At 42.0% G+C, this 22,596-nt stretch overlaps 1 protein-coding gene across 2 annotated transcripts in view; it reads right to left on the reverse strand.

Annotated features, from left to right (window-relative positions):
- Positions 1 to 22,596, reverse strand: part of Kiaa1549 (KIAA1549 ortholog) — a 135,613-nt gene that overhangs the window by 54,198 nt on the left and 58,819 nt on the right. For both annotated transcript variants that reach the window (XM_013158532.3, XM_063250565.1), the window contains exons 4-9: positions 21,480 to 21,657; positions 16,428 to 16,558; positions 14,047 to 14,227; positions 12,272 to 12,331; positions 11,366 to 11,514; positions 8,340 to 8,517 (exon numbers count right to left, since the gene is read on the reverse strand). In XM_013158532.3, coding sequence (XP_013013986.2) covers positions 8,340 to 8,517; positions 11,366 to 11,514; positions 12,272 to 12,331; positions 14,047 to 14,227; positions 16,428 to 16,558; positions 21,480 to 21,657 — 877 coding nt within the window. The remainder of the gene's footprint in view (positions 1 to 8,339; positions 8,518 to 11,365; positions 11,515 to 12,271; positions 12,332 to 14,046; positions 14,228 to 16,427; positions 16,559 to 21,479; positions 21,658 to 22,596) is intronic.

A 22,596-nucleotide genomic window follows, 5' to 3' on the forward strand; every position in this document is an offset into this window, starting at 1 on the left:
GACTGTCTTATGCTCCTACACACCCTGTAATGACTAATCCCTGCCTTAGGGACCAAACATCTCTGCCTAAAGACACAATAACTGAAAAGACTTTTGAGGCAGGTGTATGCTGAGAGAAGCACCGGGACAGAGAAGCACTCTCCACCACAAGACAGGCAGAAATCACAGCAGAGACAAGAGGAGATACGGGAGAAAGTGACAATGTATTAAACACTGGTATTTCAAAATCTAGCCTGAATTTAATCTGTACTTGTAGCTCATTCTACACAAAATCAACTGACAATATAAAAGTAATGACAGCATTAACCAAGGAGTGAAGAGTTAGTGCTCTTAGTTCTAACCTAATGAAACATCAGAGAGGCAGAGATGTGGACAGCTAGGTCCTGACACCAGTGTCCCAAAAGCTGCTTGGTGCTGGCTGGGGCTTCCTTCTCCCACAACTCTGAAGTCCCAGAAATGCTGTCCATGTGGTTTCCAACACAAAACAAGGAAGAGAGCGAGATCAAATGGGAGGAGGCTCACAAGGCACCCCTATCCAGCTGAAGCCACCCTTGTTTAAGACATCAAGTGGAGGAGGCCTCTGACAGTCAGGACTGTCACACACCATGCAAGGACAGGCAGCACTTTCACTCTGGCTTTGTCACCACTCTGGAACAAAACACACGCCTGCCCAGGCAGATCTCAAATACTCCAGCACGTCAGCTAAATGGTTCTCGTCCACTTTCTCCCCTCCTCTTCTACCAAACAGGGAAAGATCCTCTCACTATCAAGGTTAAGTTTGATGCTGTCATTTTTTCAAAACTGCTTGATGCTGTCATTTTTTCAAAACTGCTTTGTCTCTATCATAGTCTCAGCACAGACTTTTTCAGGATTCTCAGATGATGAGACTCTGCCTTTATGATTGGGAACAAGTCTCGTTGCCTTCTTCCAAGGGCCAGAGAGGAAAAGTATCCACGGTCAAATAGCAGGCTGGTTCATAAAGGTCTAGTTGAAGAAATGTGCTTTTCATGCCTCCCCTTTTCCTTCATGTTAAATGTGTTTCCAAAATACAAAAAGCTGGAAAAGAGGCACCAAGAGCAGCCACCACCCGGCGGGGAGAAGCCAGGTCCCTTCCAACAAAAATAAAAAAAGTAAAAATACCTGTTTCTAGACTGTGGAGCACTGTGAGGACAGGGTGGGAGACAGGGTGGAAAGGGTGAGGATCAAGGATTTCTTTGTGTTTGCAGACCCTAAAGGAAGCCAATAAACCCAGTGCGTACCTCCCAGCTTCCTGTATGACTCACTGTCCTCACCAACCATGAGAATATGACACAGAGGATTTTGGAATAAAAGCAAAACAAGCTTATTATTTCACCTAGGATAAAGTTTTTTTAAAAAAGAAACCGTACAGGCATTGAAGAAGAGATGTTAAGTCCTCACTCCACAGACCTAGGGGTTAGCAGGAAGGCCAGCCCAGCCTCCCTCCTTGATCCATGGACTCAGGGGTCAGCAAATCATCGACCTCACCGCCCCCACCCAAAAGACCACAGCAGCCCACAGACAACTAGCAACCTCTTCCACCACTACTGAACCTTGGTGGACTTGTGGGAGCCTCAGCAACCCCTCACCCACACAGAGGACCTCAGCAGGCCTGTGACAGTGTGGTAAGTTTCCCCCTCAAATAAAAGATCTCAGTGGGTAAACAGGAGGGACAGTGAACTCCTCCCCACCTGTAGGACCTTAGCAAGTCTGGCAAGAATGTGAGTGAGTCCTTCTTCCATACAGAGAACAACAGGTGGGTTGAGGAGAGTGCCGACAAGGCCTCCCTCATCCGGAGATAATCAAAAGGGTCTATGAGTCACTCAGGACACAGTAGGGTCAGCTGAGGAGCACACTATAGCCAGGTAGATCTGGTAGCCTGGAACAGCCTGAAGCCGTAGTAATAATAGGAACTAAGGCTTGACTTACATCAATACTCCTAGGCTAGTTAGCCTAAGGAAGAATATACGACTCAACCAACAGGCCCTGCAGGAGGAATTCATGTGACTGGGACCCTACCCTTCGTTGTGGGACCTAGCAATCAGGCAAACATCAACTGCACAATAGGATCCTAAGATACACACAATGGACAGTTAAGGCTAGTGGGACTGAAAAGACCAAAATATTAACCCAAAGGTGAAAATGACAAAGCAAAATGCAATCTCAAACATTCAGTCCATCAGGAACAAGTATAGGAGACATCAAAACAGAGGATATTAGAAGTCGTACACCTGAAATTTCTGAAAAGATAACAAGTGAAATAAACAAACAAATCCATGAGGCGATAGAGGAAATCAGATTAGAAATAAACTCTCATGAAAGAAAGAAATAACAACCTTAATACAGGAGTTGCTCAGCATAGCTAGAGAAGACACAGATAAAAAAGTACAGGAGCATGGGAAGATTATGGAAACTTAGAACGAACAATATAGAAAACAAGTAGAATGCATGAAACAAATTCAAAGGGATATCCAAGAAATACAAAATTCTCTTGAAAGCTGGTATAACTGTTTAAATGAAGCTGAGGATAGAATTTCATACCTTGAGGACAGGATCACAGCTAATGATCATGAAAACATAGAGCTTTTAAAAATAACAAAGCAGCATAAAATGACAATCCAGCAGCTTCAAGATGATACCACGAGAAACAATACAAAACTAATGGGCATCAGTGAAGATGAAGGAGTCGATATGAATGACATCATTAAGCTATGTACAGAAGTAATAGAAAATTTCCCAAACGTGAGGAAAGAATCTGATACACAGATAAATGAGGCATATAGAACACCAAACAGTCACAACCAACAAATCTACACCCAGACATATAATAATTAAGATCTCAGACATACCAGGATAAAAACAGAATACTAAAAGCTATTAGAAAAAAGACACAACTCACCTATCAAGGAAAGCCCATTAGAATCACAGCAGACTTTTCAGCACAAACCCTCAAGTTAAGACAAGCTTGGAGTGAAGTATTTCAAGCCCTGACAGAAAACAACTTTCAACCCAAATTGATGTATCCAGAAAAACTTTCTTTGAAAATTAATGGAAAGATAAGATATTTCCATGACAAAGAACAACTGAAAAAATTCATGTCCACCAAACCAAGCCTAGAAAGAATATTAAAAGACATATCAGATAGAGATAAAAATGACTACAATTTCCAGAACAACAACAGAAAGAAACCACCAGACAAGGCAAGCAATTAATCAAGGTGGAAAAACAGGAAACCAACAGCAGAAAAATAACACAACGAAGTTGAGCAGTACATATTAGTTATATCCACCAATATAAATGGCCTTAATTCACCAAGTAAAAGAAATAAGTTGACAGAATGGATCAAGAAACAGGATGTAACAATATACTGTCTACAAGAAACATGTCTGACTCAAAAGGAAACTCATAGACTAAAAGTTGAATGATAGAAAACAATATTCCATGCAACAGGAACCCAGAAAAAAGCAGGGGTAGCTATTCTGTTTGCAGATAATCTAAAATTCAAGCCAAAAATGATCATAGGTGATAAAGAAAGTCCCCATATACTTGTTAGGAGAATAATTCAAGAGGAAGAACTAGCAATCATAAATATATATGCACCAAATACAGGAGCATCAAACTATGTAAAACAAATACTAATGGACATGAAAAACCAAATATGGAATAACACAATTGTAGTAGGGGACCTTAATACCCCATTGTTACAAAAAGACAGATCAATTAGGCAAAATGTTGGCAAAGAAATAACACAACTGAATCAAACCTCTAAACAAATGGACTTAGTAAACATTTACAGTGTTCCACCTAACCACATCAGAATACACATTCTTCTCAGCTGTGCATGGGACATTCTCTAAAATAGACCATATATTATCCCATAAAACATTCTTAAGTAAATGCAAAGGGACTGCAATTATCCCATGCGTATTATCTGACCATAGTGCACTGAAATTGGAAATTAATGGCAAAAGAAACTGTAAAATCTACACAAGCACATAGAAATTAAATTACAACAAATTGAACAACCAATGGGTTACAGTGAAATTAAAGAAGAAATTAAACAATTTCTACGATCAGTGAAAATACAGATACAACATACCGAAACCTGTGGACACAGTGAGAGCGATGCTAAGCAGGAAACATATAGCAATGAATTGTCACATCAAGAAAACAGAACAAGCACAAATAAACAACTGAATGTTATATCTCAAGCTTCTAGAAAAAGAAGAGCAAGTCAAGCCCAAAGGTCATAGAAGGGAGGAAATTATAAACATCAGAGCAGAAATTACTGCAATTGAGACTAAGAAAACAATACAAAAAATTACTGAATCAAAGAGTTGGTTCTTTGAGAGAATAAACAAAAGTGATTAACCTCTAGCCAACTTTATCAAGGAAAAGAAAGAAAAAACTTAAATTCATGCACTAAGGAATAAAAAGGGGAAACTACTACAGATCTCATGGAAATTCAGAAGATCATTAATACTGACTTTGAAAATCTTTACTCACATAAAGTGGAAAACACAGAGGAAATGGACAGATTTCTAGAAACTTATGGATCACCACAGCTGAATTAAGAAGATATAACAATCTTGAATAATCGAATATCAGTTGCTGAAATTGAAAATGTGATTAAAAACTTACCAACAAAGAAAATCCCAGGTCCTAGTATGAAAACATCAACTAGTGATTTCTTACTGTTTATTTTTTCTTTAAACATATGTATTATTTCTACCCATTTTCTGTTTTGTTTAGTCTCTCTTTAAATAAAATGTTTTTAAAATCCCAGGTCCTGATGAATTTATAGCTGAATTCTATAAGAAATTTAAAGAAGATTTAATGCCAATACTCCTCAAACTCTTCAATGCAACTGAAAGAGAAGTAATTCTTCCTAACTCATTCCTGAAGGCAAGTATTACTCTAATACCAAAACTAGAGAAAGACTCAACCAAAAAGGAGAACTACAGGCCAATCTCCCTAATGAACATGGATGCCAAAACTCTCAATAAAATACTAACAGAATGCAGTGAACCATCAAGAAGATTATACACCACCACCAAGAGGGATTCATCCCAGGAATGCAGAGATGGTTTAGCATTCACAAATCAATAAATGTAATACACCACATCAACAGAGCCAAAGACAAAAATCACAATATCATCTCCATAGACGCAGAAAAAGCTTTTGATAAAGTCCAACACTTGTTCATGATAAAAATCCTACAGAAACTTGGAATAGATGATATCTACCTCAATCTGATAAAAGCCATCTATGACAAACCAACAGCCAACATAATACTACATGGACAAAAACTGAAAGCTTTCACTAAAATCAGGAACAAGACAAGGATGTCCACTGTCACCACTCCTATTCAATATAGTTCTGGGATCATTAGCCAGAGCAATCAGACAAGAGACAGAAATAAAAGGAATAAGGTTAGGAAAGGATTAAGTTAAATTATCACTATTTGCAGATGACATGATACTTTACATAGAAGATCCCCAAAATCAAATATCAAAATATCCCAATATCAAGACTACTAAAGTTAATAAGCAAATTCACCAGTGTAGCTGGATACAAAGTCAACACACAAAAATCAATAGCATTGCTGTACACATACAACAAACTCACTGAGAGAGAAATTACAGAAATGACACCTTTCACAATAGCATCCAAAACAATGCAATGCTTAGGGATCAACCTAACAAAGGATGTAAAAGACCTCTATGCTGAAAACTACAGTACTCTGAAAAAGAAGACTGAAGAGGATGTCAGAAAAAAAGAAAGACATCCCTTGCTCTTGCTTAGGAAAAACCAACATGGTGAAAATGGCCATACTCCCAAAACTGTTACACAGATTTAATGCAATTCCAATCAAAATGCCAATAACATACCTTATAGATCTAGACAAAACAGAAGAGACCTAGAATAGCAAAGGCAATCCTGGACAACAAAGGCAAGGCATAAAAATCCCTGGCTTGAAATTATACTACAAAGCTACAGTGCTAAAATCAGCATGGTACTAGGGAAAAAAAAAAAAAAACAGGCCTGAGGATCAATGGAACAGATTAGAAGATGCAGACACAACCACAAAGACACTCAGCCACCTTATATTTGACAAAGGGGCTAAACATAAATGGTCCTGGAAAAAGTGGCTTTCTACATGCCGAAGACTAAAACCAGACCCATGTTTGTCACCATGCACTAAAGTCAAAATGGTTCAAAGATCTAAATATTAAAACAGAAACACTAAATCTACAAGAAAACAAGGTAGGTAGAAATCTTAAAGATATAGGGATAGGCAGAGAATTCATGAACAAAACACAAATTGCATGGGAAGTACTTCCCAGAATCAACAACTAGAATCTCCTCTTATTAAAAAGTTGTTGTAAATCAAAAGAAATTACCAACAGCATAAAGAGAAAACCCACACAGTGGGAAAGAATTTTAGCCAGCTGTCACCCACACAAAGGATCTATATCTAGAATATATAAAGAACTGAAAAACATCAGGGCCCCCAAATCCAAAGACCCAATCCAAAAATGGGCATCTGAAATGAACATGAATTTCTCAGATGAAGAAATACAAATGGCAAATAAACACATGAAGACATGCTCAACATCACTGGTCACTGAATAAATGCAAATTAAAACAACACTGGGATTCCATCGCACTTCAGAGAGAATGGCTGCCATCAAGAAATCAACTGATAACGAATGTTGAAGGAGTTGTGGGGAAAAAGGAACACTGCTCCACGGTTGGTGGGAGTGTAGACTGATGCAGCCACTGTGGAAATCAGTGTGGTGATTCCTCAAAAAACTAGGATTGGAAGTCCTATTTAATACAGCTATTCCCCTCCTGGGTATTTTCCCAGAAAAATTGAAAATGTCATGCTACAGCAATATATGCACCCATGTTTATAGTAGCACAATAATAGCTATATCTTGGAAACATAGCTATAATAACTAAATCTTGGAAACAACCAAAATGCCATCAACTACAGAATAGATAAAAAAAGATGTGGTATTTTTATACAATGGAATATTACTCAGCTATGAAAAGGATAATCTTGAGGCTTTCATAGGTAAATGGAGGCAACTTGAGACCATACTCATAAGTGAATAAATCAAACTCATATTTATAAATATTGTATTGCCTCCCTAGTATAAAAAATAATAAAAAATAAAAACCTGACACAGTAATAAGATCCAAAATATACAATAGATACTGTAATAATGAAAGGGAAAGAAAGTGCTCAAAAGGACAGAACTAATGGGATAGGAAGAAAGGTAAAAATTATAAATATGTTGGTAAACATATATAAATATATGTATGTATATGTTTGCTACATAGATAACTATACTACTATACTATAGATAATCTCTCTTAGTTCATTAAAAAGAACAGTTTGTGCTGTCATTGTTTGATTGATCATTTTGGTGTCTAGATTTTATAATCTCAGCAACTAGTTCTGAGATAACAATGTATAATATATTGACTAGGGTTAATTCCCTACATTTTTTCCTTTTCTGAAACTCTGCATCATTTCTATCCTTTTTTTTTTTCCTTGTTTTGCTTTTTAAAATAAACAAATAAATAAATACAAGAAAGGATGTTAAATAAAGTTGATTCCAGCACTCAGAAAGCCGAGGCAGGATGGATCACCATGAGTCTGAGGTCAGCCTGGATTGCATAACGAGCTCTTGTCTCAAAAAAATAAAAAAGTTGACTATAACTCACTATACAACACTGTGGATGCAAAATACTGGGTAAGAAAAACAGCCCCAGTGGCCACAATAGGCAAGTGAAATGTGTGATTAAAATCTCAACAGAGCTGGGGCGTGGTGGCTCATGCCTGTAATCCCAGCACATGGGAGGCTGAGGCAGGAGAATCCTTGTGAGTTCGAGACCAGCCTGGGCTGCAAAGTGAGCTCAAGGCCAGCCTAAACTGCATAGAGAGACCCTGTCTAAAAAAGACAAAAAAAAAAAAAGAAGAAGAAGACCTCAGCACATGAACACCACAAGCATCCTAGGCCAGACTCACACCTGCAATCCCAGGGAGGAGACTGAGCCAGGAGGATCACAAGTTCAAGTCTCACCTGGACAATTTAGCGTGAACAAATAAACAAAACAAGGCACAAGAGTATAGCTCAGTGGCAAACCACCCCTGTAGTTGAGCCTCAGAACTAAAAAAAAAAAAACCATTTTACATACAGTGCCTGTTCACAAAGGCTTAAGACACAAATTTACTGTACCCACATCAGAACACTGTACATTCAGGGCTCACTGTCAGAACAGTCTAGACAACACACCCCCAAACTTACGCTGAGCAAGGGCGCCTTGAATCCGGTATCCCAAGATAATGGCTGCTCTCTGGAGGTCAATCTTGTTAATCAGGTCAGAGGATGTGACGGCGCTGAGTCTCTCTCCATCCTGATCCTCCACAAAGTAGATGAGCTGCACGGGATCGTCCTCCCCCTCCAGCCTGGACACATTCACCACCTGAGCGGTCACAACAGCAGTCAGCGGTCAGCATCAGGCGAGCTCCCGTTTCCCCATTTCCCCGTCTCAGGCCACTGAATCCTGACTGTGTCACCAGGAACGACTCCAGCCTCCCTAATCTCTTTACACCAGAGCCCCTGGTCATACGGGTTCTTTCCATCAGTAAGAGAGAACATACACGCCTGGTCACAAGTCCGGGCAGTCTGGAATTGTTACTAAGATGCCTCTACAGGCTATCGTGTCACAAGAAAGTGACACTAACCTTCCACCTACAAATGGTTCTTCCTAACCCACTCTTGAACCAATTAGCTCTGCTTCCTCCCAAAACCTCAGAAGTGTGGCTATTCTGGGCAGATAATTCTTTGACGAAAACAGGGTGTCAGCAGGATCCCTGCTCTCCACCAGCTGTGGGCCAGCAGTGCACGCCCCGTAATACACCACCCAATGTGACAATCAAAATGTCTGCAAACATAATAAACTCCATAAACTTGTGCTCTTGTGGATCAACTAGAGCTCTGATTTACCCCAGAACTTCTGTCCATGTGTGCGTGTGTGTTAAAGGACGGTTCTTTCACATCAGTACTCAGAATCTAGTACGCTTGGCATACTAAGTACTGCACCAAAAGGCATTTTTATTTTGTTGCCATTTCTAATAGTGTGAAATCCTTTATTTGTCCCTCTCGACTCCAGCAAAACAGGGGCTAATGTTCTGAGAAAATGGCCCACACATGCTTTGTCTGACACAGGCAACTGGAATTTTTGATCTGTATATTTGCAGTCTGCAAAACGCAGCTGCTATATCTCTATCCATATGTATTTTTGTGACACTACCCTGCACTCTGGGAATAGCAGCTGGACCCACCCTTGGCCATGGGAAAACTTGTGGCAACTCCCTGATTTCACTGTGAATGCCTTCCTCAAGGATCTTCCTCAAAGATCCTTGATGTCACAGTCCTGAATCCTGGGACCTCAAGAATGTGTGCTACCCTTCATCCTCTGTTCTGCCCTCTGCTTGGTGTTTTGAGGCCACGTTCCCAAACACATCTACTCCATAGCCACCTACCCCTGCCCCACAATGTGCTCCAGTGATGTGTCCTTAGCTTTAGAATGAAGCTCCACGAAAGGCCTATTAGGAATGTAGTGGATTCTATTTAAAAGTTCTAATAAATGTAGAAAGTATGGTTTCTTCTGGTAGAAATCATAGCCACCTTAATTAAAGACTGCATCAGAAAGTCTAATCCCAACACCCTTTCTGAGTGATTGTAAATCAGACCCCTATCTGGAACCGTGCTATCCCAGGGTCACCACTTGGGTAATATTTTCAATTTCATCTTCAAAATCAGGTTCTGGGGCTGGACATACATATCTCAGTGGTAGAGCACTTGTCTTGCAGGCATAAGCCTAATCCCCAGCACCACAAAACAAACAAGCAAAACACAAAATGAGTTTCCGACCAAAATCACATGCTCATTATTGACATTATATGGCTCACTGGAGACATTTTGAAAAGCAAAAAGGATAAAGATGAAAGCAAGAGGGGCCGGGGGTTTAGCTCAGTGGCGTAAGTGCCTGCTTGGCAAATGCAAGGTCGTGAGTGCAATCCCCGGTACCAAAAAAAAAGAAGAAGAAGAAGAAGAAGAAAGCAAGAATTCCCTGAAATTCAATTGATAAAAGCACCATAAACATTTTGGGACCTTTTTCCCCAGGAACTCTACATTAGTTTTTGGATTATATTACATATATCTTTTTGTACCCTCTCTTCATTTCACCATTTTCTCACGTATCTCACTATTTCTTTAAAGGATGCATTGTATTCCAACTTGTGAAAGTCACTATTTATCCATTCCCCGGCCACTGGACTTGTAGACTAGTGATATTTTCACACTGACATGATGGGGAGCCCTGTACCACTGTACGTAGTTCCTTACCTACATCTTTATGCTTAGCCACTGAGGAGAAACAGGGGCAGAATGTGGTTTATAAGCAATTGGCCACACGGCTCATTCCCTAGGCGGTATCTCTATCTTAAGTTTGCACATCACCCACCTCCCACGCCACCTGCCAGCCCCACCCTGCACCTCTGCGCTTTACCCTGCTGTCCTGACTCTGAGATGCCATAGCTCTAAATACCCCATTCATTTTCCTGGTCCTCCAAGTCTGCAGTTGGTAGAGAAGAAAAAAAAATCCACATCACTCATGAAGAGATGAGAAAAAGTCATAGTCCTAACCGCCAACCTCCTGGGAGTGTGTGCATTGTAAAATGGGTCACTTTTCAATTCAAACAGCTCTGTCTTTCGCAACCTGCCTGCAATTTACCACAGTGAAGGTCCAGGGAAACAGAAGACAACTGGGTTGGCAGGAGGTGGAGAGGGTGAAATGCTAGAGTAGGGGGCAGAAAGTCTGCCTCCTGGCCAGGCCTGTGATCCCAACATCCAGGACTGCAGAGAGTTCAAGGTCAGCCTGGACTGCACAGTGAGATACTGTCTCAAAAAACCCCCCAAAATAAAAATCTCTTAGGTTTTTTCCAGATGATTCATCTCTACAGTGCTACTGGTGATACTGACCATTCCACATTTGGCTACATTTTCTCTAATTAAAAAACTGCTCTCTGATAAAGGTCTTGCAGTAGTACGGGAACCCACTAACAGGTCTTCTACTATGTTCTGGGGTCTAAGGGTAAACCAACCACTTCGTAGGGGTCCCGTTAACACCTCCCCTGGACTCTACTTGGCCCACGCTGGGGCCACATCAGTTGCTTCCGGTCCAAATCAAAACTTCCGCTGGCATTTCCCACTTGCAGGATGAAACAGCAGGTTTTCCATCTCTTCCTCCCCTCCCCCAAGAGTACCTGCACCACACTGTTGCCAGCGGCCACCGTGGCCCTCCTCCACACGCGTCTCCGGGCTGGCACCTCGCTGAGCAGCTGGGCCAGCTTGCGCTCCATCTCCGCCTGAAACACCTCACTCTGCAGCTGCTTCTCCACAACACCCAGGAGGACTGCAGTCAACAGGGAACACAGCACCAAAAGCAAGTCAGCGGTGGAGAGGTGGGGGCGGAGGGTATGAGCATACGTTTAAAAGTAATGGCCCTGGAGGAAACATTAACAAGGAGAGAAGCACCCTGCACAAGGTGAGGAGGGTGCAGGAAGCCCTGTCCTCTCAGCCCTGTCCTCTTAACTGCTATGTAAATTATTTGAAAGATGGGGCCAGGTAGCATGCAGAGGGGTGGGCCCCAGCATGGGAAGCTGTATGGAAAGCAGGAATTTGTATGGTTCGGAGATCCCACAAGTGGAGATCTCTGCCTGTGACCAGGCACTACGCAGCTCGCTGGGCTCCCAAGGACCGGGTCAGATGGTGTTTCTCTGCAGCAGGCTTGCTGTGAGCATCTGACCAGGCCCTAAAAAGGCTTGCCAAGTTACCTTCAACACCCTTAGAAAGCCACACAAATAACAGTTTTAGGGGGAAAAAAAAACTTTGCTTCTGAACCTCACCCTGTTCTAGGTCAAGAGACCGTCTGTTCCCAGCGAGACTCTGCCCCACACTGGATGTCTGAATTTCACAGAAAACCAATCCTTTCCATGCCATAACTCCATGGGACACATTCCCATGGCCCATTTGAACTCTTTTCTCATTCATTCTTTGCCAAGAATGTAAAGTACATTTTGCCCTGATTTTAGTCAACAGGAAAGGCGGGTCCTTTCTCAATATACCGAGACTTCTTAATGTTCTCAAAACATTACTGAAGTTCCACATACCTGTTCTGACCCAAGAGGACTTCAGCAGCTGAGATAAGTTGAGCTGTGGGTACTGGAAGGCTGCACCAAGGAAAGAGTCAGGGCAGGAGAGAAATTGGCAAGAAGCACATAGCACTGGTCAAAAAGGCAGATATTCCGACACGGGGACACGGCTGAGTCCCAGCGCACTGGCCTCCCCACCATGCTTCGCTCTCACTGTGGGAGGACCACGGCAGGGAGCTGTGTCTGTGTGTACTGGCATCTATGGGACAAGGAAAAAAGGGAAGCAGATACCGCTTCCAAGAGGGGTCCCCTCACGTCGCATGCACATCACTGTGCCCTCGGAGCCCTGGGGCTTCCCGGCAGTGACTCGGGGAAAGTGACAACACATCCTGGCTTCTTGCCCACTGACCGTCACAGCACGCCCCTGCCGCCCAGCACACCTAGGATTTTAGCCAAACTACACTGGGCATCGCTGAGAGAACTGTACATTTCCATTCTGGAAAAAAAAATTTTCCCCAATTCAACTCTGGAATCTACTGTTTTTGAAGAGCTCACCCCCTCCACCCCCATCCTCCTGCAACACCTCCAAATGCACTGGGAATCTAACCATTTCCACGGGAATGAAAGGCTTCACTTCTATTTGTTACTTTTTATTGATAAGTTTATACCCAGTAAAATTCCCCCCAGTTTTCCCTGTTTTGATAAATGCAGGCAGTCACACACCCACCACTGCAGGGAAGACACCTCGAGTCCTGTCACCCCAAGAGCCACCCTTGAATAGCCCCCTTTTCAGTCACTTCTGCACCCAACATAAACCCTAACACCCACGGATCTGTTCTCCCTCCTATAGATGAGCCTCTTCCAGAACTGGAGTAATTTTTTTTCATTTGGTTTTGTTTGGATTTGTTAAAAGCTTTTGTTTGTTTGCTATTTTTTTTCCTCCTGTTCATTGTTTTTTGTGGTACTGGGGACTGAACCCAGAACCTCACCAAGTGCCAGGCAAACACTCTACTACCAAGATATATAGTCATCCGTGTCTTCTCTTCTCTTCTGTGTGTGTGTGTGTGTGTGTGTGTGTGTGTGTGACAAAGTCTTGCTAAGTTGCCCAAGCCAGCTCTGAACTCAAGATTCTCCTGCTTCAGCCTCCTCAATAGCTGGGGTAACAGAATGCCCCACCACACTTAGGTTTGGAGTACTTTTTAATTGATTTTTTTCTTTTTGGAACTGGGGATCGAACTCATGACCTTGCACTTGCCAGGCAGGCACTTGTGCCAGTGAGCTAAACCCTTGGCCCAGGCTTAGAGTAGTTTTTAATAGCATCTCTTTACTCTCAAAAGCAAAAAGTAGAGAAGCACAGTGCCTGAGCAGGGCTCTGAAGGCCCACCCTGCTTGGAATCTGGGAAGTTCTGATTCTATTTGATTATACTCTGGACTTCGATCAAACACTCCCTTGAAAAGAAAGACCTAGAAGAGGCCACCCTGTAGGATGCTTGCATGGTGGCTACACCACCAAGAGAGAGCCCAGCATAAAAAAGGGACTCTGGGGACAGTGGCGTGGATTCACAGGCTGTAACTATCGGCCACTCTCGGGCAGCCGGTGATGAGCCAGGCTATTGAAGGCAGGGTCCAGAGGAAATCTCCATGCCTGTGGAACACTTTTGCTTTGACCTCCAAACTGTTTTAAGATCCGCAAGTAGTTTTTAAAAATTAAAAAATATTTTTGAAAAAGAAATCTACCCATGACAATAAATCCCCCATCACTTCCCCCAGCTCCCGAAGCAGGGTGGACTCACGTTCTGCGATCTGCAGCACTGGGTACCCCAGGTAGAAGCTGAACTCCACCACGCTCAGGTTCCGGAGCAGCTCGCTCACCTCCGAGCCATTCACAAACCCCTGCGCACTCCTAACAGCGAAGACCACATTGACCGGGCCCCGCCGGGGGGCTGCCCTTGAGCCCACTGTGACGTTCAAGACCTGAAAGAAGGAAGTCAGAAGAAGCTTCTGAAATAACATGCTGAGCTGATAGCCTAACAAGGTCTCTCTCACAGGTTCCCTGATCCATTTTTTTAAAGGTGGTAGCTAGGCATGGTGGCGTATACCTGTGGCGTATACCAGCAGGAGGCCGGAGGAAGGAGGATTGTTGAGAGTTTGAGGCCAGCCTGAGCTACAAAGTGGCTCAACTCTAGCCTGAACTGCATAGCAAGACCCTGTCTCAAAAAGACAAAAATAAATAAATAAGTAAATATTTTTTAAAGTAAATAAAAGGTGATTTTAAGAAAGAGAAACTGGCCGTGTAACCTGGCTCCCTTTTGCAAGATTCTAAACACTTGAAATACTGAAAATGCTTTTTATATCCTAAGTGATCACCTGGACACATGTATTTATACGCACCTCCCCTCTGCTTCCACCCCAGATCTCACTGAAATAATAGTAAACTGAATGAAGGGGGTGAAATCCACAGCGGCACTGGGAATGGAAGAAAACCAAAAATGCTGTCAAATTGCTGGAAGACGGAAAAAGGACAGGATCATAACGAAATAAAGCAGAACCCAGGGAAGCAAGACCAAAACACTCACAGGCCCAGACCACAGCCCAGCTGGGAGTTACTCTCCTCCCCCACCCCACACACACACACACACTGGGGCCAGAAGAGGTCCAGGTAGAGAGCAGAGAACTCAGGTGGAAGTGGGCGCTGGCGCCCAGCCCTAATCAGCAGAATGAATTAAAACTCAGCAGACCCAGGAGCTGAGTCAGTCTCCTCCTCCTCTCTCCCCTCCCGGCACACCCAGGCCTCTCAGGATAGCAGCCACACCTCCTCCCAGACAGAAGAGCTGCTGAAAGGCTCTCACAGGTCCAGATTCCAAGCAAGGAGGAGGCAGAGACAGGCAAACCTCAGTGTGCACCAGGGTGTGCAAGAGACAAAGGGAAAGGACCGAAAGGAGGCTGTGCCCTAAGCCCTCAGCAGGGCCATCCCCAGAGCATCTCCTCAGCCTGGCCCTGCACACTCTGCAGGGAGAAAGAAGCCCACGCCTACACATCCTGCCCAGCTCCCTGAGCCTGAGAGGTCTCCCATCAGGGGACAAAGCTGACACAGAAATGGACCCCAAGGCTGAAGAGGAAAGCTGGACCAGCAGCCAAATTTCACATCTTGGTTCTGCATCCCTAACAAGTGGCCAATCAGCAATGTCCACACATTTATAGGAAACCAACAGCACAAAGTCAAATACCAAGACCAACGCATGGACCGAGGACTGCAGAAAAAATAGAGCTATGGTCGGAAATGGAAGGCAGATTGTTTAAAAGTCCCAGGTGCTGCACACAGAGAGGCTGAAAGGGGCCTGAGCCATCGCAAGAAAGGCTGCAGGGAAAAGGAGACGAGAAAAGGGAAAAAATGATGACTGAAGAAAACTCAACAGAAGGACTGAATTCCACCAGTCACAACTGAAGACTAAATTAGTGACTGCAGGGTAGGGTGTAGAAAATCAGTAAAAACAGACAATAAAAAGATATGGAAAATATAAGCACAAAATAAGAAAGACAGAAGGCAAGTCCAGGAGTGCCGAAATTTAGTCATCATGCATCGCAACAGAGCAAGCAAAGACTACAGAGAGGGAAAAATTCAAAGACATAAAAATATCAAGTTGCTATCCGAGACATACAAAGGCAATTCTTGAATCAGAATCCGTATCCTCTGCCTCGCTGTATTCCAGAACACAGGCAGAGCATCCTTTCTCGGAAAATTTGAAGCACTACAAAATCTGAAATTCCTTCAATACCAGTGTGTTCAAAGAGTTCAGATTTTCATACTATGGAAGCTCAAGTAAGGAAGTCTATACAAATATTCCAAAAATCTAAAAACTCCCAAATCTGAAACACTTCCGGCCCTGTGTATTTTGATCTGCATTTTCATACTCAGGCTGTAGGAAAACCCCAGCATGTTGGTTCATGCCTCTATTGGGGACCATTTTCTTCCTGATGGTCTTGAATCTCCTGCACCTGGTCCTACTCCCACAGGCCCCTCATCCTGAGAGCCCTGGTTATCAGCCATTCTGCAATCTCCACAGAGGCTCGGCCAGCCCACAGGGAGGGTGAAGCACCATGAAAAGGATGCACGGAGGAAAATTTCACTTTTAAAAGACGAAGCACTCTACGCTGCGTTCGGCGGCATCCTCACCTGCACAGTGAGGTTATAGGTGCCCTGCTGGTGCTTTCTCACTTCATACAGAGCCGTCATCAGGCCTTTCTCCAGGCGCTGGGTGAAGTTGCAGAAACCGGTATCCACACTCGGAGGCACAAACTGAAGTACTGAAAAGAAGAACAGCAATCAAAGCCCCGTGAATGAGATCTTTTTTAAGGATTAAAGAATAAAGAGAGGGAAGAGACCAGCACTGCAATCAACGAATTCATCAAAGCACAAGTTCAAGTGTTATATTTTAATATAATCTTTTAAAATACATTTTTGTTTTTAATGAGCACTATCAATTGCACATGTTTCTGGGGTACAGGGTAACATTTCAACAGATAAATATAATGTCGCTGACCACATCAGGGAAACTGGCATTTCTGTGATCTCGGACATTTATCATACTTGCGTTGGAAATACTGGAAATACTGGAAATTGTCTCTCCTGTTTTGAAATATACACTTACATCTGTCCACCACAGGTATCCCGTGGCGCCGCAGAACATTAGAAGGTATTCTTCCTGTTTACCTGTCTCTCAAATCACTCCTTCCCCACACCCTTCCTGGTCTCTAATAAGCGCTATTCTACATTCTCCCTCTTTAAGATCCACTTGTTAGTTTATAAATAAATGGGAACGTGGTATTGGGCTTTTTCTTCCTGACTTATTTTACATAATATAATGCTCTCCAGTTCTCTCCCCACCTTGCTGCAAATGAGAGGCATTCGGTTTTCTTGGCAGCTGCATGATACACTGCTATGCATACACGCCGCATTTTCTTAACCCATTCATCTGTCAGCAAACACCTAGGTCGGTTGCACATCATTACTACCAGGAATAGAGCTACAATTTAACACATGAATGCTAGTGTCTTTTGGACATACTGAGTCCAACTCCTTTGGCTACATTTCCAGTAGTGGGATTCTTGATCCCTATGGCAGTTCAACTTATGGTGTTTTGAGGACTCTTCCTACAGCTTTCCATAATGGCGGTGCTCACTTACCTTCCCCTCACAGTGCAGAGGAGTCCCCCTTTCTACCCGTCCTTACCAGCATTGGTTATTTTGTTTTTTGTTTTTTTATAATAACCAGTCAAATGGAAGCGAGAATCCTCACTGTGGTTCTGATTTGCATTTCTCTGATGATTAGTGATACTGAACATTTTTCATATATTTTTGGCCATCTGTAGATTCTCTTTTGAGAAATGTCTATTTAGGTCACTTTGCCTTTTTTCAGGAGGATTACTTGACATTCTGCTGTTAACTTCCTTTTGCTAAGTTTCTTACATAAACTGGAAATGAATCCCTTGTTAGATACATAATCTGAAAATATTTTCTCCCATTCTATGGGCAGTCTCTTCTCTCTGATAGTTTCCTTTGCTGTATAGAAACTTTTCAGTTTAAGGTAATTCTATTTGTCAATTTTTGCTTTTGTTAGCTGTGCTTTTAAGGTCATAGCCAAAAAGGCTTTGCCAAACCAATGTCCTAACACATTTCCCCAGTGTTTTCTTTCAGTGTTTCACAGTGTTGGGTCTCATGTTACAGTCTTTGATCCATTTTAAGTTAATTTTTATATACAGTAAGAGATAAGGTTCTAGTTTCTGTCTTTTGGATATAGATCTCACTTCCTTTCCTTTCTCTCCAAGAAGAAAATTTGAAATTTTAGTGACAAGGCTGTCCTTTCTCCAACATTAGTTGCTATGAACACATAGGTCTCTCCTCTATTCTGATCATTGATGTATGTATCTCTTTTTTTACATTATATCATGTGTTTCTGAGACCATGACTTCATAGTATGGTTTGAAGTTTGGTAGTGTAATGCCCCCAGTTTTGTCATTTTGGCTCAGGATTGCCTTGGTTATCCTGAGTCTGTTGTGGTTCCATATAAATTTTACAGGGTTTGGGATTTTTTCTATTTCTGTGATAAAATTCATCAGTAAAGCCACCTAATTCTGGGCTTTTCTTTGTTGGGAAGGTTTTCATTATTAATTCAAGCTCATTAGTACTTACTAATGTGTTTAGGTTTTTTCATGGTTCAATTTTGGTAGGTTGTATGTGTCCAAGAAATGTCTCCATTCCTTCGAGATTTTCCAATTTGTTGGTGTCCAGATGAGCACAACAGTCTCTATGAGTGTTCTGTAATTCTGTGCTATCAATTGTATCTCATTTTTCATCTTGATTTATTTGGGTCTCTCTTTCTCTCTCTCCCCTCTCTCAGTTCTTCCTCTCCCCAGCCAACTAATGATTTCTCAAGGCCAGGCATAGTGGTACATGTCTGTAATCCCAGCACTTGCGAGGCTGAGGCAGAAGGATAGCTGTGAGTTGGAGGCCAGCCTGGGCAACATAATATGAACTGCCTCATATATATAATTTTGGTTAAATTTGTTAATCTTTGTAAAAACCAATTTTTTTCATTTCATCAATCTTTTGAAATTTTTAAATCTTTTCCATTTTTTTTCCCATTCTAATGTGTTATTTCTGTCCTTATACTAATTTTGGATTTGTCCCAGCACAGGTTAATTTGAAATCTGTCTTTGTGCTGCGGGCACTTATTGGTATCAGTTATAACACTGCTTTTGCTATAACCCGTAAGTTTTTGGTATGTTGTGCTTTCACTTTCATTTGTTTGAAGAGATTTTTAAATTGCACTTTATTTCATTGATACACTAGTCATTCATAACAATGTCATTTAATTTGCATGCACAGTAAAACCTAGGATTGCAAGTAGTTTGTAGGAGTGTTCTGCAAGACAAGCAAACATTTCTCATAAATTTTGGCTTTTCTTTTTTTCATTTGAGAACTGTACCATCCCCTTCTCTCCTGACCTGAGCAGTCTGCTGTCAGTGCAGTGGGTATTCTCTTGTATATGACTTGACATTTCTGTTGTTTTTTCAGAATTTTCGCTTTGTCTTGTACTTTTAACTGTCTGACTATAATATATCTCAGGGAAAATCTTTCTAGGTGACTCTATGAGGGGATCTTCTGAGCTTTTGGATCTGGATATTTGCTTTCTCAAGAACCGGAACATGTTCAGCAATATTCCACGAACTGGTTTGTCTATGCCTCTCTTCTTCTCTCCTTCGGAACCTGATCATGTGACTGTCTCTGCACTTCATGGTGTCCCATTTGTCTCAAAAGCTTTTTTCAATCTTTTAACTTTTTTTCTTATGCCTGATCCATTCTGCTGTTGAAAATGTTAACTGTACTTTTTTATTTCACTCACTGTGTTCTTTAGCTCTGTGACTTGTTTCATTCTTTTTATATCTAACTTCATGCTGAATTTCCCATTCCTGATTGTCTTCCTAGTTTTGCTGAACTGTTTATATCCCATTAAATTTCCTTAGAATCATTATTTTGAGAGCCAGATGTAGTGGCACATGCCAGTAGTCCCAGCACTCAAGAAGCTGAGGCAGGAGGATTACCATGACTTCAAGGCCAGCCGGGACTACATAGTGAGACCCTGTCTCAGAAAAACCAAATATTAATAATCATTATTTTGAATTCTTTCTCAGGTAATTCACTGATTTTTTTTTTTTAAGGTCTCCTGCTACAGAACATTCCTTCTGAAGGTATCATTTTACATTTCTTTTCCATGCTTAGTATGTCCCTGCATTGATGTCTGTGTGTCTGTATTGCCTCTACCAATTGTACTGGATGGCTTTTCTAATGAATGACTTTCTCCTGGCAGGGCATCCTGGCAGGGTGTTTGTTGAAAAAGCCGTGTGATTCTGGTTCCAGGCAGATGTTTTAACTTGACATCTATATAGCTTCTTCAGCTACAATCAACATTGGCAACATATTTAGCTGTCTCAGTGACCTAGGCTCAGGGGATGTGGGGTTACACTATCAGTTATGAGGTACACATCAGGTTCATAGCCTGCATGAGGCCCAAGGGGCCCAGGTGGGGGTGCTGCAGTTTGCTGCTGGTGGGTCAGTGTCTGGAGGCATTATAGGAGCCCGAATGCACTGATGGGACTAATGGGGCACTGGTCACTGTCCCAGGGTCCCAAGAGTGACCTGCAGGACTTCTGAGGGCAAACTGCTCCAGGCAGGCTGACCAGCTGTCTCCCATGGCTGTGGGAAGTGGTACATTGCCCACTTGCTTATCAGGGTTGCAGTGGGCCACATCTTTGATGAGAAGCTACTCAACTGCCTTCTGGGGCAGCCAGAGACAGGCAGAGCTACCCAGCTGGTGTCAAGCCAACAGTGAGTCATTCTATGTGTCATCTCCTATATATGCAGACAGCCGACTCTGTACCAAATCAACACCGGCAATATGAAGGGGATGGGCACTGTTTTAAAATGGAAAAATTCTTAGGATAAGAATTGCAAGACACACTTATAAGTGATGAGTTCTTACACATTTACTGGTTGAATGACATTGTATGTGATATTGCCATAAAACACTCTCACCTCTTCAAAAAAATGTCTGCAGGGGAGAAATAAAACAAAATTGGTAAAATCTTAATTATTTCTTAAGCTTCGTGATGAGCACATGTGAGAGTAATATATTATTCTACTTTTATATGTGTTTACAATAAAGGTGCAGTGTGATATTAAAGAATGTCTATTAGCTTTAGGGGGCATGATATTGTGGATGGAGTGTGTGTGTCTGTGTGGCCTTTTCTCTTACAGATAAGAGCTAAAGTATCTCTCAGTGAGATATGTTGCCTGAGACTTACTGAAAATGAAATATGTTGCCTGAGACTTACTGAAAATGATGTCACAGGGGCAGTGGACTGGGGTCCAGCAGGAGACTGGGTAGTGAGTTGAAATCTGCTGGAATCATACAGTGGACACATGGCAGTTCGTTAACAGATTCTCTATACTTCTATATGGCCTTGAATTTTTCTATAATTATAAAACTTGGTGTTTTAAATAAATCATAAAGCCAGGTATGGTGGCACACAGGAGTTCAAGGCTAGCTTAGACAACATAGCAGGACTTTATTTCAAAGAATACAATTTAAAAACAATCTGTTATTTTAAAAAATATATACACAAAAAAACTCCACTTACAAATTAGAGCTGCTATGCTCAGTGCTCACCTGTCTGAACTTGGAACCTAGACTCAGGCACCAGGAATGAAGGCTTCACAGACAGGATTAAAGGAGTTTGGTCCCGCACGAGTTTGCTGTTGATGAGGACATTGATGACTGATATTGCCGTGTACACGAAAGGACCAGATGTTACCAGAAAAGTGAAGTCAGTGAAAAGTTCATAAACCTAGGGAAATGAAATATACCAACGATGATTCAAACTTAAAGGACTGGTGTTGGAGAAGAAAATAATAAATTGTTTAAAAATGGATCAGTTTGAATGAAAAAGTATTGCTTCATATCCAATCAAGATTTCACTTGAGTGGGGCTGGGGATTTAGCTCAGTGGCATAAGCGCCTGCCTTGCAAGTGTGCAGTCGTGAGTTCGATCCCTGGTACCAATAAAAACGAAAAAGACCAAAAAAAAAAAAGATTTCATTTGAGCGACTCTTTTTATATTCTTCCAAACTTCTCAAAAACAACACAAAACTACAAAAAACAATATACAAGAAAAGCTGGTGATATGAATTGAGTAAGGACTTAAGGAAAATTCAGTTGGCTACTGTGTATCACGCACACAGGAAAGAGTTCTTACTCAACTGGATGCCGCCATTTGAAACAAACATAATGCAAGCTACTCATGCAATTTTAAAACTTCTAGCAGCCACATTAAGAAACATAGAATTGGACAAAATTAATCCCACATACATTTTACTTAACCCAGTATATTTGAAACTGCAGTCAATTTGACTTCTATACAAAAAGCATAGGTGAACTATTTTATGTTTTTCTTGCATTTTTAAAATCTAGTGTGTATTTTCCACTGGGAGCACATCTCAAAAATTCAGCTGAGCCCTATTTCATGAGTTCCACAGCCACTGTAGCTCCCAGCTCTGGTTAGGGACAATATGGGTCCAGATAAGCATGGCTCCCTGAGCCACTCTGGGAAAGGACCACTGTCACAGCGTCCATATAACAGATGGGCATGCCTATAATGCCAGCACATGAGAGACTGAGGCAGGAGGATCACCATGAGTTCAAGGCCAGACTGGGCTACATAGTGAGTTCAAGGCCAGCCTGAACCTGTCTCAAAAATTAAAAGATATATAAATCCATCTGTATCCCAC

The sequence above is a fragment of the Cavia porcellus genome, unplaced genomic scaffold (genome assembly GCF_034190915.1).
Source record: "Cavia porcellus strain 051 isolate PalLab524CR breed Dunkin Hartley unplaced genomic scaffold, mCavPor4.1 scaffold_6, whole genome shotgun sequence".
NCBI lineage: Eukaryota > Metazoa > Chordata > Mammalia > Rodentia > Caviidae > Cavia > Cavia porcellus.